General features: G+C 39.9%; 1 protein-coding gene across 1 annotated transcript; it reads right to left on the reverse strand.

Annotated features, from left to right (window-relative positions):
- Positions 1-272: 272 nt before the first annotated feature.
- Positions 273-3,659, reverse strand: LOC132629778 (uncharacterized). The gene is made up of 2 exons (XM_060345167.1): positions 1,578-3,659; positions 273-1,520 (listed from the first exon to the last, which is right to left on the reverse strand). The coding sequence occupies exons 1-2, from the start codon at positions 3,648-3,650 to the stop codon at positions 303-305; spliced, it is 3,291 nt and encodes a 1,096-aa protein (XP_060201150.1). The 5' UTR covers positions 3,651-3,659; the 3' UTR covers positions 273-302.
- Positions 3,660-17,945: the final 14,286 nt, after the last annotated feature.

Below are 17,945 nucleotides of genomic sequence, written 5' to 3' on the forward strand. Positions count from 1 at the left end.
ACCGAGCCTACATAGGCTGCCTACGTATCCCACTAGGGGAATCAGGTCGAGCGTAGTTCAAATTACAAGCGGAAATAAAATTGGAATTTTGAAGTGATGTGACCGAGGCCTATGCGGGCCGCCTACGTATCCCCCATGGGAATCAGGTCAGGCGTAGTTCGTATTACAAGCCAAAGGATATTGATTGGAATTATACCCAAAAGACCTAAACTGATATAGGTTTGTCATGCATCCCGCCACGGGGAGTAGTGTCATTACATGAATAAGTGTTGCGGGATATTACATACAAATAAAGAAGGCTTCTAAATATAATATCTCTTGACGGCATCTGCGTTGATAGCTTTCGGCCAAATTTCGCCATCCATTTCTGCTAGGATTAACGCTCCTCCAGTCAATACTCGATGAACCATATAAGGTCCCTGCCAGTTAGGTGCAAATTTTCCTTTAGCTTCATCTTGACATGGGAATATGCGTTTCAGTACCAATTGCCCCGTTTTGAATTGCCTCGGTCTTACTTTCTTGTTGAAAGCTCTGGCCATTCTATTCTGATAAAGTTGTCTATGACAAACGGCATTCAATCTCTTTCCATCAATGAGCATCAATTGTTCGTATCGATTCTGCGTCCACTTAGCGTCACTTAACTCAGCTTCTTGGATGATTCTCAAAGAGGGTATTTCTACCTCAGCAGGTAACACCGCTTCTGTCCCGTAGACCAAAAGATAGGGTGTTGCCCCTGTTGAAGTTCTCACGGTAGTGCGATACCCGAGAAGAGCTAACGGCAGTTTCTCGTGCCAATGCTTGTAATTATCGATCATCTTCCTCAGTATTCTCTTGATGTTTTTATTGGCTGCTTCAACTGCCCCATTCATCTGAGGGCGATAAGGAGTGGAATTGCGATGAGTAATCTTGAAGGTATCGCAAATCTCCTGCATTAGACCACTGTTAAGGTTAGCGCCGTTATCCGTTATGATTGACTCCGGGACTCCGAATCGGCAAATAATGTTGCTCCGAACGAAATCCGCTACCACCTTCTTTGTTACCGACTTATGTGAAGATGCTTCCACCCACTTTGTGAAATAATCAATGGCTACCAAAATGAACCTGTGCCCATTCGATGCTGCTGGCTCGATAGGACCGATGACATCCATACCCCAACTTGCGAAAGGCCACGGAGAACTTGTCACATTTAATTCATTTGGCGGAACTCGAATCAAATCACCATGAATCTGACATCGGTGACACTTCTGCACAAAACGGATACAATCGGACTCCATAGTCATCCAGAAATAGCCTGCGCGAAGGATCTTCTTGGCCAGTGTAAAGCCATTCATATGAGGCCCACATGTGCCGCCATGCACTTCTTCAATCAAACGAGCCGCTTCTTTAGCGTCAACACATCTTAATAATCCTAACTCCGGAGTCCTCCTATACAGGATTTCTCCGCTTAGGAAGAAATGGTTTGCTAATCTCCGAAGCGTTTTCTTCTGAACACTAGTTACCCCTTCCGGATAGTCTCCGGTCTTAAGATATTTGTTAATGTCGTAGTACCAAGGTTCCCCATCAGGCTCTTCGTCCACATAGAAGCAATGTGCATGTTGATCGTGCACGTTTATCTTGATAGGATCTATGCGGTTCTTGTCTGGATGCTGAATCATAGAAGACAACGTGGCCAAAGCATCAGCGAACTCGTTCTGTGTCCTTGGAACGTGTTTGAATTCGACCTTAATGAATCTCTTACACAAATCCTTTACGCAGTGCAAGTACGGAAGTATCTTCCCGTTCTTAGTTGTCCATTTGCCTCGCACTTGATGAACCAGCAAGTCTGAATCGCCTATAACCAGAAGCTCTTGTATATGCATGTCAGCTGCCATTCTGAGGCCGAGAATACAAGCCTCATATTCTGCCATATTGTTGGTACACGGGAACTTGATTTTGGCTGAAATGGGATAGTGCTGGCCTGACTCTGAAATCAAAACTGCTCCAATGCCGACCCCTTTAGAATTTGCCGCCCCGTCGAAGAACAGCCTCCACCCCGGGTACTCTTCTGCGATGCCTTCCCCGATGAACAACACTTCTTCATCCGGGAAATAAGTTTTAAGGGGTATGTATTCCTTGTCCACAGGATTCTCTGCAAGATGATCAGCTATCGCCTGCCCTTTGACAGCCTTTTGAGTAACATACACAATGTCAAACTCGCTCAACAACATTTGCCACTTAGCTAGCTTCCCCGTAGGCATAGGCTTCTGGAAGATGTACTTGAGTGGGTCCATCCTCGAAATGAGGTAAGTAGTATATGCAGACAAATAATGTCTCAACTTCTGTGCAACCCATGTCAAAGCACAACAGGTGCGTTCCAATAACGTATACCGTGCCTCGTAAGGTGTGAACTTTTTACTCAAGTAATATATCGCTCGCTCCTTCTTTCTTGTCTCATCATGCTGTCCTAATACACACCCAAAAGCATTTTCTGATACGGACAAATACAATAACAAAGGTCTTCCAGCTTCTGGAGGCACCAAAACAGGCGGGCTAGACAAATACTCTTTGATTTTGTCAAAGGCCCTTTGGCAATCTTCAGTCCATGTGGTAGGAGCATCCTTCCTCAATAACTTGATTATTGGTTCACATATCACCGTTGATTGTGCTATAAATCGGCTGATGTAGTTGAGGCGCCCGAGGAAACTCATCACATCTTTCCGACTCTTTGGAGCGGGCAATTCCTGAATGGTTTTTATCTTCGAGGGATCTAACTCTATGCCTCTTCTGCTCACAATAAAACCCAACAATTTCCCTGCAGGTACTCCAAATGCACATTTTGCGGGGTTCAACTTCAGATTATATCGCCTCAACCTGTCGAAGAACTTTCTTAAATCCGTTAGATGGTCTGAGCTCTTTCGTGATTTGATGATGATATCATCCACATAGACTTCAATCTCTTTATGGATCATATCATGGAAAATGGTGGTCATGGCTCTCATGTAGGTAGCTCCTGCGTTTTTGAGCCCGAAAGGCATCACCCGATAGTAGTACACCCCCCAAGGTGTGATGAATGCTGTTTTTTCTGCATCTTCCTCATTCATTAGGATTTGATGATATCCTGCGTAGCAATCAACGAAAGACTGCAACTCATGCTTTGCACAATTATCAATAAGCATATGAATATTCGGGAGGGGAAAGTCGTCTTTTGGACTGGCTTTGTTGAGATCTCGGTAATCCACGCACACTCTAACTTTGCCATCCTTCTTAGGCACGGGAACGATATTGGCTAGCCAAGTGGGGTACATCGTAGTTCGTATGACCTTTGCATCGAACTGTTTAGAGATCTCCTCCTTGATTTTCAAACTCAAGTCTGATTTAATGTTTCTTTTCTTTTGCTTTATCGGAGGACAGGATGGATCAAGAGACAACTTGTGCGAAACAATGTCAGTGCTTAATCCGGGCATATCATCATAAGACCAGGCGAACACATCTATGTACTCTTTCAAAAGTTTGATCAATTTCTCCCTCTGTGACGGAGTTAAGTGGACGCTGATTCTTACTTCCATCATGATTTTTGAATTACCCAAATTTATGATTTCTGTTTCATCCAAATTTGGTTTTGGCTTATTTTCAAAATATTCATAATCTTTAGTTAATCCTTCAGGTCGCATATCTTCTTCGCATTCTTCATCATCTTGTTCGGCATTTCCTACGGGCTCGCTCGTTTCACTATGTGTCACATTCGAGGTATCAGCAGATCTATTAATTTGACTGCTGAAAATAAAAGAAAAATTGATTAAATAAAGATGGAAAACATAGATAAAAGCATGGCTGGAAAATTGCATTTAAACTTCAATAGTTGGGAGGCAAAACAACAAAAGCATAGGCACGATTCAAGCCTCAATTTTGAATCGTGTCTGTTTCATAAAATACTGAATACAGTTTTGTCTACCAAGACTCCCGAAGAAACGGGGGCGGGGTACAAGTCCAATTGTTCAGACGACATCCTGGCTCTGCAACCCGGATAGTCGGGTCTTCGGAACATCCACTTGAAACCATGCTGCACTCTGCTTCTCCTTCGATGATGAATAAGTTCTTAAAATTTTCTAGGAGGTCGTCTTCCAGCTTTTCTTCTGACGCCTGGGCAGCGGAATCCCTGAGAAATGATTGATTCAGGAGCGGAACAGGCTTCGGCAAGGGGCTAGCACTTCTTCTTTTGAGACTGGCTAAAGCAATCTCCTCAGGGGTGGGCTCATATCCGAGACCGAAAGTATGGTTGTGTCCGGGCAGTTGGATTGGTTCCACAATCCCATTCGAATTCAAACCGAGGCCTTGACCGGGTCGGAAACCGTTCTTCAGCATTTCCCATGCCACCATCATAAGCGCTTGTGGCAATTTTATTTTCCCTGCTTGAACAGCACACACAATCTCTTTGATGTGGAAAACAGATCCGTCTAGTCTTTCCACACTCTCAATAGGAGGAATCGAAACTTCCGGGTAGAGGGAATTGTTGCCTTCTCCATGGATTACCACTTCCTGATGATTCCACACGAACTTCAAACTCTGATGCAAAGTGGAAGGGACCGCACCAGCCATGTGGATCCATGGTCTCCCAATCAGCAAGTTGTAACTAGTAGATATGTCCATTACTTGGAATTTCACCATGAACTCCACAGGCCCAATCTCTAGAAATAAATCGATCTCTCCGACAACCTCTCTTCGGGCTCCGTCAAAACCTGTGACACTGACCTGACTGCCGTGGAGTTTCCCAACATCGATCCCTAAAGCTCGTAGAGTAACGACAGGACATATATTCACAGCTGAACCCCCGTCGACCAATACTTTGGAGATGAACTTATCCCTGCATCTGATAGTAATGTTTAATGCCTTGTTATGCCCCAAACCTTCAGGTGGCAGCTCGTCATTATGAAAAGAAACCCGGTGGGCCTCGAGGATCTCCCCTACCATAGCCGACAATTTTTCACTGGAAGTCTCGGCCGGAACATAGGCTTCATTCAGTATTTTCACTAAAGCACTCCTATGAGCTTCAGAACTCATCAATAATGCGAATAAGGAAATTTGAGCTGGCGTTTTCTTCAGCTGTTCTACAACAGAGTATTCCTTCGTCGGCATTTTCCTCCAGAATTCTTCGACTTCAGCGTCTGTAATAGTTTTCTTCGAGCCATTCTCCTTGCTTGGCGCCCCTCGTGCCACCTCTTCGGGGGCATAGCATCGTCCAGATCTAGTTATCCCGGTGGCAACGGTTTCTACAACTATTCTTCCTTTTTCTTTGTCCTTTACCCCGGATTGATAGTCCCAGGGGACCGTTTTGGTGCTGTGAGAAGGTGCTGGGGCAACGAAAGCTGTGATCTTGGGCCTTGGAGTGAGTACTTCGAACGGGGCTCTCATTTGAACTGTGATTACGGGAGCAACACAAGCTGACGATTCGACCTTATCTCTTTTCTTAACCGGGACGATGGTCCCCTCCAGATTGTAATCTTCGTCAATAGTGATCATGTGCGCATCTGCATTGCAGTGATTCGGTAACGGATTGTTGTTTATGTTCGGGGGAGCTTCCTTAAGCTGTATGACTCCTTCCTTGATTAATGCCTCAACTCTATCCTTGAGAGCAAAACAGTTTCCAGTATCATGCCCTGCAATTCCCGAATGATATGCACAATGTTTAGTCTCGTCATACCATCCTGGGATAGGATCAGGAGTTCTTCCTTGAATTGGTTGGAGTATCCCTGCCATTTTCAGCCTCTCGTACAGTTGGGCTAAAGGCTCGGCTAATGGTGTGTAAGTTCTGGTTGGTCTTCTTTCAACATTTGGGCGTGGTCTAGGGGTGTTTTGTGGGCGGTTTGGTGAATGGTACTGGGGTTGCGTTGCATAGGTTGGACGGTGTTGTGTTGGGTTTTGGTAGGAAGGGGTTCGAGGTGAATAATATGCTGGCTGAGTGTGATAGACGGGAAGAGGGGTAGGTGGGGGTTGGTAATAAGGCTGAGGTGTTTGAGTGTACTGGCTGTAGTGCGAGGGCTGAGGTGAGAAATGTTGGTGGGTTGATTTTTGGGTTGGTTTTTGATCTTGGACGGCCATGACTGGGGATACTCCGTCTCTCTTCTTCTTAGCAGGGTCTGCCTGAATGGCCTTACTTGTGGCCTGCAAAGCCGCAAGATTTGTAACTCTTCCTGTTTTTATCCCTTCTTCTATGAAGTCCCCCATCCTGATGACTTCAGCAAACTTCTGCCCAATGACACTTAACATTCTCTCATAATATGTGGGGTCCTTTAGAGATTGTACGAAAAGCATCGTCATTTCACTCTCTGCCATTGGAGGCTGGACTTTTGCTGCTTCTGCTCTCCAGCGCATAGCGTATTCCCGGAAAGTTTCTGTTGATTTTCTCTCCAGCTTCATCAAATAAAACCGGTCCGGGATAGTCTCAGTGTTGAACCTGAATCTGTCCATGAATTCCTGGGCCATATCTCCCCAACTGTGCCACCTCTGCGGGTCTTGGTATGTGTACCAATCGAGTGCCTCTCCAGTTAGGCTCCTTATAAACAGTTTCATTCTGATAGCTTGATTTTTACCCACTCCGACAAGCTTATCGCAATATGATCTCAAATGAGCCCGAGGGTTTCCCTTCCCGTCGAACATGTCAAACTTCGGCACCTTATATCCAGCAGGTAACTCAATGTCCGGGTGAATGCACAGATCTTCATATTCAAGTCCTTCACATCCCCTGTTGGTTTGGATGTTCCTGACTGCTTCCCTCAGACTGCGAAGCTCTTTTGCCACATCTTCGTCCGCTCTTGCCCTAGCTTCCCTTTCCAACTCTTCATAGGGGTCAACTTCTGGATGTTGCAAGGCCTGTGCCTGGGTAGTGAAAGGATGAGCTTCTGCCGCATACTGTGTGTTATGGCTGGCAATATGCGCCAATGGTGTATGGTGAACTGCTTGGTAGTTTTGGGTATGTGGGTTAATTTGGGTAACTGCAGGTTGAGGAATGTAAGGAGTAGCGAAAGGTTGTGAATTGGTTTGTTGGAAGTTAATTTGCTGGAGGTTGGCTTGTTGCTGGTCATTTGGTTGTGAAGTAGTTTGTTGTATGTTGGCTTGTTGCGGGATGGTTTGTCGTTGGATAGTTTGTTGCGGGATGGTTGGTTGCGGGTGGATCTGGTGTGGAATGGTTTGTTGTGGATTTGACTGCTGTGAGGCGGATTGTTGGTTAGTTTGTTGGGGGTTGGAGGTATTTGGATGGACTGTGTAAAGCGGAGGGTTTGAGGGAGAAGGTTGTGGAGCGGGTGAATCGACAGGCGAAAAGGATGGTGGAATTGTTGTGTTTGTTCTTTGCTCAGGGTGAGGGGCGTTCAAAGTGATGGACAGATTGGTGAGATTCCGCAGTCGCTCAATTTCGGTCTGCATATTGGCCATTTGCTGCAACAATTGGGCAATGAGTTCATCATTTCCCCCTCCTGAAGCCTCAGGTTCCTCTCTTGGAAGAGCGACGAGTCCCAAGCCAGTCTGTTCGGATGCCCCTGAATCATTCATATTGCCGGACGTTCGTGCTTTTGATCTCGTGAAGTATGGGTGGTCTGCCAGTTCACAGTCAACGCGAATCAACCTCTGGGGGATAGTAAAAAATAAACCTTTTAAGAATGAAGAAAGCTGTGTTAGTATGGTCCGAATGATTGCTGTTTAAAATAATATGGAGATTTAGCAGATAACGTTGAAATAAGCACGTGTTGCGTAGCAAATAAGCACATATTGCGTAGCAAACATACATTGAATAGCAAACAAAACATATTGCAAACAAACATATATTGAATAGCAAACAAAACATATCGGAAGGAAATCAATGCGTCCTATTATGCAAGGGACCTTTTGTGCCAAAGGTAGGCCTAGCGTGGATTTGAAGGATAACATATGTAGTCATGTGTCATTCCAGTGTGCTATTAATTGAAAGCTCAAAACGAATACAATCCCAATGCGAAAGAAATTATTACAATCGCTATTGAACAAGTTAACTAAAATGAAGATGGCCCTTCGTCGCTCTTGAACCTCTTGGTTGCCCGAATTGACTGATCGATCTTTCGGCGATTCTGGGCAAGGTATGACATAGCTAGAACACCCCCTGTTTTGATGCCTTCTTTGATACAAGTATCGCCCTGTTCAGCCAGAAGTGTATCCAACTCTTGCATACTTTGCTCGTAACTAAGTGCTTGCTGCTTCCAATTCTCTGCTTCCCTTTCCTTTTCCTTAAGTTGCGCATGATGCTCGGCTTCAGAAACAAGACTTTTCTTACGCAATTGTCGGAGTAATATGCATGCTTCGGCTTCCCCATCCTTAATCCGATCTTTCAAACTAACGCCGGGTTTGATTGATTCCTCCAAATCAGCGGCCAGCCATTCCATATAGTTGTCCTCGCATCCAGCTTGATATCTATTCGGCTCAACTGAATCTGCTTTCATAGTTTCCCTCAGTTTCCACATGCGGATAACCTCCTTTAAAAAAGGGATTTTCCCTTCCTTGTAATCAGCTCGGTAATAGTCCATATCTGCCACTAAAGGTATGTTTTGCTTTCTTCCCGATTGCCTCAAAGTTCTTAGTGGGGCGTAAGGTTGCAGGCTTTGAAGTCCCATCAGAATTAAGAATGGTATAACCCTCGTTCTAAACACCAAACTCTCGGATGGAAACCAACTAAACATCCATTGAATTGAATCGTCGTCCAAATGGCTAAGAAATTCTACCCACTCTTTTACACATTTTGGCTTTTCAAATGGTCTACTCGTTAAGATAGCGCTTGGAACATGACCCAGAATGTGATTCTCACCCGTCGGCTTCTGGAATGCTAGACCCCCGTTGACTTTCTGAAGATGTTCCATCAGCCAAATTTGCAGAAGCAAGTTGCATCCTTCAAAATGCTTATACCCGCGCTTACAACGCCCTAATGCTCGGTAGATATCTGCCACGACCATAGGGACCAAAGTGTAGTGTTTCCCGTCGATGCCACCAAAAAGAGCCTTAGTTACAATAACAAGATGGGTGTGAATGTCTTTTGTGGTTCCTTTAGGAAATACTATAGTCCCTAAAAAACATACTGCGAAAGCGAAGCACCGTTTCTGCTTCCAAGAGTCATATGAGAAGAATTCATCCTGATGATCGACGAAACTCCTTTGATAACCGAATCTGTGATACAAATACTCGAGTGGTATCATAGACTTCCGCAAACATTCCACACCTTTACCCTCTCTGAACCCGAAGCTGTCAGCAAATTCTTTTGGTAAAGGTTGCCTCGGAATAATCATGCCACAATTTTGCCATTTTCTTGGTTTACGTAATAATGCCACATTTTCTATATAGCCCCCTATTTCCTCTAACAACGGAGTCATCTCAATGTTGCCAAATCTAAACACGACCCTCTTTTCATCCCAAAACACAGTTGCAGCCTCGATGATGTCTCTGCAGGGCTGGATATCCATCAAAGACGGTAAGTGTCCCAATGCTCCACGTACAACCCGCTGTCCGTAATCTCCTAAATCAATCCACCATGCTTTTAGTTGGGGAGGGACGCTCAAAACCATACTGAATCTCGGATAGGCATTATGTTGACTCATGGCTACCTGCGTTCACGAATGGTTAGTTCTACCTAACTAGCACAGGGTCCACATAACACACATTCATCCTTCAAATCAATGCATATACCATGATGATTGTCGCTCGGGGTCGTAGACCCACTCGGACGTTTGGAAAAGGTTTACTAATGGACTTAATACACCTTGGGTATTAAGTCTCCTAGGCTCGTGCATGTCTTATAAAAGGCTTTGGTTTAGCTCTATCTTAGGCTGATTAGGAGTTGGTTTCCTATGACGCAAGGTTCCCCCAAGCGGACAACTTGGGAGTGGAAAGTCTGTGGCCGTCGACTGCACCGCCGATCGACTAAATCCACAAGATCAATCCAGCTAAAGGGTAATTTTAGTAGTGCACGGCCGCGATCCGCGAAACCGCTTAAGTGTGTGAATTTGTGTGAATTTTCCAGGAGTGGAAGAAATATGAGCGGAATGCCAATTTAGGGAAAGCAGTAACACATTATTACATAGAAGATTTTACATAATAAAACAAAACACTTGAAAGAACATAAAAGAAACAAACAAGGCAACAATAAAGCAAGCATAAAGAAAACAACAAAATATCCAACAATTCAATTATTAACCTAAATTTATTATGGTTAGAACCTAGAATATCCCCAGCAGGAGTCGCCAAGCTGTCACACCCCATTTTAACCTGGGTTAGAGCGGAGTACAACATATTGGAGATTCTTTGTTGCTTTTTTTTAAAGAGTCGCCACCTAATTGATTTTTACAGTGAATTAGGACACCTAATTATTAACTAAGATAAAGTTAAAACTAAACCTTTGTTAATGGTCTGCTTAACCAGTGTGATTCTAGGTAAGGGTTCTATATCATCCTAAAGGGAAGGGGTTAGGCATCCTTTAGAATCCGTTAAACACGGTTATCCGGCTAAACTTAGGTTAATCATTCAATGTTGGATATAGTATTTAAATTTTAAGAAAAAATAGCTTGTGCAGATGAGACTTGTAGAATATAACAATTTATGTCATCTTATAAAAAGGACTTCAAATAATAAGGTTGTTTAAAATGGAACTAGTAATTTGCACAAGAAGGGATTTTAGAATGCTATTTGAAATAAAAGTTTATAAATGTCGTTAAAGTTCTTAAAATAAAATACTAATAAAACCTATAGGAAAGAATATAATTTGTATAAAGGGAGACTTCGAATGCCATAAAATTTATAAATATTATTAAGCTTTAAATGGAAGGTGTTATTTAGAATGAAATTTGTAGAAAATATAATAATTCGCATAAAAAAATGTGAATGACATTTAAAAATAAACTTATAACTATTGCAAAGATTTTTAAATAATGATGCTATTTAAAATAAAATTCGCATGAAATGTGTAAGCAAAAGAAAACGCGAATTTGCGTTAAAACAAACTAAACAAACTAAACGATGATGTATTGATTGACTTTTGCATTTTTGGAAGTTCAAAATGTTCTTTAATTTCTGTTTGCGTGTTAATGATGTTTCGAAATTCTCAAGATAAGAATATGTGAATCCTTTAATTTGGAACATATATATGGCCATGTCATTTATTTTGCAAATTGATCATTTTAAATAAAAAAAAACGTAAAGAGAAGGAAATGGTTTGTGAAATTAATTGTTAGTTCTTTCTTAAGTTAACTACCCATAGCTAAGATCAATCCGCTAATTCGTTTAAAGTTTATCTAAATCAGCAAGGATAAAATAAAACGTTGGTCACATAATACACAATCAAACGATAATGACAATAAAAAGAATGAATCAAATAGACCCAGCCATTTTGAGGCTGTTGGGCCTTGTTCACTGTTGGGCATCGGCCCAGCAGCCCTATTTCCGCTGGGCCGCTGCTGCTGCTGCTGCTGCTCTGGGTCACTGCTGGGCTTCAGCCCAGCAGCCTCCCCTTTTTTTTTTAAACTGCTGTTGGGCTAACACGGAGAGGATATTTACGTCAGGCCTTAGCCCAAACCGAATGCGGAGTAGAACGAGTCCTCCGGACTCGTATGCGAGGTTCATGCGGAAGAATGAAAGAAGGATTAGTATACGATCAATGGGTTAAACATAAAAAATATGAATTCAAACAACTTCATAAATTATGCATATATCGCATATACTTAAGGATAACCCATGCCTACACAGATTAGCCACCACACACATACAAATAGGCAATCCCCAAACATGGACAGAAACTCAAACAGCTGCACATCGTGTGTTTTAATCAACGTAAGGACAACTGCCAGTTTATATCTCAGTTTCGCTACTTACATAGGCAAAACAAACAGAACTCACAGCATTTTATGTCATAAATAGGAAGATAGCAGGCAGTGATAGATAGTCCAGTCCAAACATTCATAATATAATTCAACGTATAGTCTAGCAAACATGTTATTTAGGCAGGTATTTCAAAGAATTAGTCTAGGACATATATACTTAAGATGGGCATTAATAGATTTGATAATTTCAAGTCGCAAAGGGCCAACAATCTCAGCAGAACTGAGCAGAATCACAGCTATGCATATAACAACAAGAAGTTAAGGGCAAAGCGACAAATGGTCAGGATAAATTCAGAATCATCTTTTGGAATCTTTGCGTATATTAGATATAGGCAGGACCATGTTCAGGAATGATATGAAGGTAGTAAGTATGTTAGCTTACATGAGGGTCACAATAGAATGGATCTGGACTAAATCATGTTTATCAAAAAAAGATCCACAATTTGAGTTTCAGGCAAAGCAACAATCACAATATGGTGGAACAACACCTAAACTTCTTATTAGTAATATTATTAGTTCATAAGTTGCATCACTTAATGATTCATACACATTGATTTAGAAAGCACCAGTTAAACAGTTCCAGTTTTAGTTTCAGGAAAATGAACATTCACACAAAACTCAGACCAAACATTGCCACTGTAATCACATACTTACCATCTATCCAGAGAAGTGAATTTCTAAACACTGTTACCACATCAGCAACTATCCCCATAGACAAGATTCAAACCCCTTAGAGATTTGAGAGAGACTAGAGGATATGCAAATGATATAAGGGAATTGAATTAGCATGTGAATAGGCATGGGGAATACTGGTTTCACAAAGAAGGCAAACTATAGACTAGCAATGATAGTATAAAGGCATATAAGATTCCTGTTTAATTTAGGCAAGGACAAATACTCAAATCACAGGTATGGGTAAACCAGAAGGATACAGGAAATGTCATCACATATGGTCTTATTCAATGTATTTTGGATCTGTTTCATGCAAAGTGCCAAAGGAAGAAAATATTTCAGTTTTAGAGGGGACCTACTATCACCTGCAATTCCTCATGCAAATTCAAACAAAACAGATTTAATTTTCATATAAGGAAAAGGGACAGGGTCAACTGTGGACTCCCAAGTTCACCCACACAGATTAACACAAGTAAGAGAGGGGAGAAACATAATTAATTATTTCCAATTTACTTTAACACATGGAGGATCTGGAGATCAGATGAGACTGGTATCCTAATCCATTGGACTCTGGTTACTAAATGAACCAACAGGAGACTGATCTCTTACACTTAGAGTATGCTTTGCATTGACAGAAGATATTCAACAGGAAAAGTTCGAAGCTAGGCAAAGATTAAGGCTCAAGTACTTATGTAACCAGTTAAACTTCAGTTTAAATCCTTAACATGATCATGCTGAACTATTTAATGATGACAGAGACAAACTAAAACATAACAGGGGTGTTGCCAAGTCCAGAACAGCCTAAAGCTTGGCACTAACCTGATCATGCATTTTGGCAGCAAAGAAGGACTTAACAGATTACAGAATGACCTATACCACTAACTAATTATAGAGGAATTAGTCTCAAACAATATGTGTAGCAAGTATGCATACTGTTTCAGGATTAGACAGACACAATTCTTAAGATGAAATGGAAGTTCAAAGCCCAAGCATTCATGTAATCACCCCCAACATGTGATAACTCTTATACATCAGTAAAGCAGGTGTTTGGACATTTTAGACAATCAGATCCTCAAGAAAATAGATAGACATGGCTATATTCAGACACCAAGGACATACCAGGCCAACTCTGACTCTACTCAGTGTTCTGTGGGGAAAAAAGGCATATAAGGGTAAGCCAGACGACTCTGCAGAACCCTTTTATATGACCTAGACTAGCATTAATACATTCATGAATCACATAGAGACATCAAACTGAAACAACATTCAATGTTATATTGAACCACTGAGATCTCCAAATAAGCATACATGCTTGTATCAACAGGATTTATATGAAATTAATATGGGGTATAGTCATAAACCTAACCAGCATATGATATCACATAAAGACGTAGTCCAGCAAAACCACAGGTTAACTTAAGCAATTCAACTATTCTGTGATCAATCATCATTTGAGCAGACAAACCATGCTTAAGCTGCCATAAGCTAAATAACCTATGGCTAACCAAAAACAAGACATGAAATGAGCCACTGCAGCACAACTAAAAAGGGCAAGCACATACACATAATTAGCAGACTACAAACTAAATATATACCATTTTACTAGATCGAATTCTCAGCGTGCAAACCAATGACATTCAGACTAAGCCGAATATCTTAAACTAAATAACAACAGCAACATCCGACAAGATTTCAACTAAGCCAAAACACAATAACGACTCATTTAATCACAATAACTAAGCTAACATCAAACCCAACCATATCAGCACACAAACATATCAAACTGAAACACGAGGAAGCAAATGGGATTTAACTGACCTTTTGCAGGTGCAGCGAAATGGGATTTTGAATCTTCGATCTACGCTCGAATTCGCAAGATACTAGGATCCCTTTTGAGTGCGATTTTCGTCTATAATGAAGTCGAACCTTTGTTTCTAAGGCTACGGCTCACTCAAACAGAAATGAAAACGGAACAAAGCAATTAAGATCCAAAAAAAAAGATGGATTCGATAGAAGTTCTATGGCTGAAAACTTCTTAGTTTTGGGGTTTCGATGTTTGAAAACTTCTTCTATCTAATTTTTGGCTATCAAACAAAAGAAAAAGCCCCCCTTTTCAACTCTGATTCCTCTTCCTCTTTATAGGTTTTTATTTTCGTCGTTTTGTACTGAAAAAAGGGGAAGGAGGAGCGGGAGAGAGATAAAAGTGGGGGACAAGGGTGAGTGGGGAGCGGAGAAGAAGGAGGGAACAATGGAGAGTGGGAGCGGCGGCGAGAGGGAGAGACGAAGAAGGAGAAGGGGAAGGGGGGTGCGGCGGTGAAAGATGAAAAATGAAGGGGAAACCCTAAAAGGGTTTCCCTTATTTGGCTGAAGAGTGAATTGGACCCGGTCCATTTGTGGACCGGGTCAAATTTTAGACTGCGTATTAAAAGAACGGACTATTAAATTAAACATGGACTGATCTAAAAATTGAGATAAAAAGTATGGTCTAGTCCAAAAAAAAAAATATTAGGAATTAATCGGACTTTGATTTGGGGTCCGGTAAGTCAATGTACGGACCGAGTGCAAGAAATAGTTTGGCTTCTAAATTTAAATAAGAGACACATTTTGATTAACGATGTACTAAGGGTGCCAGAGTATCACCTGGTACGAAAAAAATGTGTAATTGTAAAAGAAGATCCGGGTAAAAATTATATGATGTCGCAAATGACCGTGCTATAACATTTAATGACAAACGCTATCATTTAAATGTGCGAAATAAATGCGATGTGTGTGCGGAAGTTGGTAGAAACGTCGAGAAATGCAAGTTTCAATAATACTAAATAATAGTAGCAAATAAATAGCGGTAGTAATACTGCTAATAATGATAACAATAATGATAATGGTAATAATGATAATGCTGATGATAATGGTGATAAAAAATAATAATAGATATAATAATAATAGTACATAACAAATATTGATAATTAATAACAAATAACAATGAGAATAATGATAATAATTAATAATAATAATAAATATGGTAGTAATTAATAATAAAAAAAATGACAATTATTGATAATAACAAAAAATGATAATAAATTAATAATAATAACAGTAATAGTGGTAATAATAAAATAATAATGATAATAATAATAAGAAATAATAATGATGATAATAATAATAATAAATAACAATTATTGATAAAACAATGATAATAATTAATAATAAAAAAAATAACTATGATAATGATGATTAATAATTAATAACAAAAATAACGCTGATAATAATGATTAGTAATTAATAATAATAATAACAATAATAATAATAATAATAATAATGGAAATAACAAGAATAATAATAATTAATGATAATTAGTAATGAATGATAATTTAAGAATAATAATAATAATAATAATAATAATAATAATAATAATAATAATAATAATAATAATAATAATAATAATAATAATAATGATAATAATAACTGCAGTAGAATAAAAACGTGGGTGTTAATAAAAGACTAATAATTATAGTAAAATTTAAATGCATATTTTTTAATTTCTCAAAATACCAGAAGTATAAATAGGTATTTCGGAGGAGAGGCGGGACAAAATTGGGTGTCAACAGTTTTATTGGCTACATAGTGTCCACCAATTGCTCCCCCATGACCGTGGTAAAGTATGTTCTTCATATCCTCCCCGAGTACGCAGCGTCTAATGATATTATTTGCACAAATTTTAAACAAGTAAGGTTCATCCCACTGGTAATATTCAGCATCAGACATAAGTTTTTTTCTTTGCAGATAAGTGAGATCTTGAGGTGTCCACTTTCCAACCAAGTAATTTGCGATATCTGCAAACCAGGGTGGTTGAGTTACAACAGAAAAAATGTGCTCATCAGGAAATTCTTCTTTTATCTCAATAAACTCAAGAGAAGGGTTCTCTAATCTAAACAAATGGTCAGCTACTTTATTTTCAGTTCCTTTCTTGTCTTTTATTTCAAGGTCAAATTCTTGCAGAAGTAAAATCCATCTTAACAATCTAGGTTGAGCATCTTTCTTTGCTAAGAGGTATTTTAAAGCTGCATGGTTAGTAAAAATAGTAACCTTGATCCCTATTAAATAGGAACGAAACTTGTCAAATGCAAATACTACTACCAGTAATTCTTTTTCTGTAGTTGCATAATTCAACTGAGCCTCATTCAATGTTCTATTAGCATAGTAAATGGGACAATTTTTTTTATCTTTTATTTAACCTAAAATAGCTCCTACGGCTGTATCACTATCATCACACATGTAACGACTCGTTTCGTCGTTACTGTGAATTTCGAAAAGAAAAAAAAATCGCAACTCTGACTCCTTAAAAATGTCTTCGTCTATGTAACACTCCGTAGATCCAAGTTAGGTGTGAAAGTGTCCTGGAGAATTGGACTTTACTATTTTTGTCAAATGTAAAATACGGCCCGTATTTTGAAATATGGTCCGTATACCTTGGGCGTATTTCACCCACCTTGTTAGGTGGCTCACTCTTTTTGGCCATCATAAAATACAGCTAGAGTTTAAGCCCCGTATTTTTAAATACGGTCTGTATTTCTGGACGTATTTCACCTGTTCCCTAAGACTGCTCACTATTTTCATTATTGTTAAATACGGTCCGTATTTTGAAATACGGTCCGTATTTTGAAATACGGTCCGTATTTCTGGCCGTATTTCACCAGCCGCCAGTTGTGTATATAAATAGTGGGATTCAGTTAATTTTATGAATTATTCTCCTTCTCATAAATCCTAAGGACGAAAACCTTTTCTCTAAGTCTCCAAACCTTAAGGTAAGAACATTTTTAACATTATTAATCAATCCTAGCATTAAACCCATGATTCTTAACGTGATTCTTGAATGAAAAACCTAGGGTTTGCAAAGTAATCCTTCTCAAGGTTACTCAAGCTAGGGTTTTGGGTGTTCTTTATTGTAAAAGTAAATTGTTTAATTACGTAAGGCTTAATTAAGGCATGTCTCTTTTGAAAATCTTATTTTGGAATGCATGACTTATTTTCAAAAGTTCTTTATTGAATAGAAAGGTGAACTTCTCATATTTTGAAACCTCAATTCATGTTTTATCATGGTTGGTGTGTGTGAAGGGGCAAGCCTGCATTAGACCTTAATTGTACTATACCTATACATGTATATGTAATCCCAACTGTTTTTCCTCTATAAGAGATGATCAATAATAAAGGTTCATGGTTGGTAATGAGGTTTTCATGAGAAACTATGACAATTGAACTTTGTTTAAAGAAGTGGAAACATTTTCAAACTTAATGCTACTGGATGGTGTGACTATATTGAGATGATTGTGATTTAGCTTCTATACTATAATTCAACTTCCATGCTCTATGAATTTGATTGTTTTGTTTGGCCTAGCTACTCGGGAGGAAGGG

The sequence above is a fragment of the Lycium barbarum genome, chromosome 1 (assembly GCF_019175385.1).
Source record: "Lycium barbarum isolate Lr01 chromosome 1, ASM1917538v2, whole genome shotgun sequence".
Lineage (NCBI taxonomy): Eukaryota > Viridiplantae > Streptophyta > Magnoliopsida > Solanales > Solanaceae > Lycium > Lycium barbarum.

What these genes read in the sequence shown, in the direction of transcription:
- LOC132629778 (XM_060345167.1), bottom strand. Translation starts at nt 3,650, where the DNA reads ATGCGACCTGAAGGATTAACTAAAGATTATGAATATTTTGAAAATAAG. An exon ending in AACATGCACATTGCTTCTAT is followed by an intron (nt 1,521 to 1,577) that starts GTGGACGAAGAG and finishes AAATATCTTAAG; the next exon opens with ACCGGAGACTATCCGGAAGG.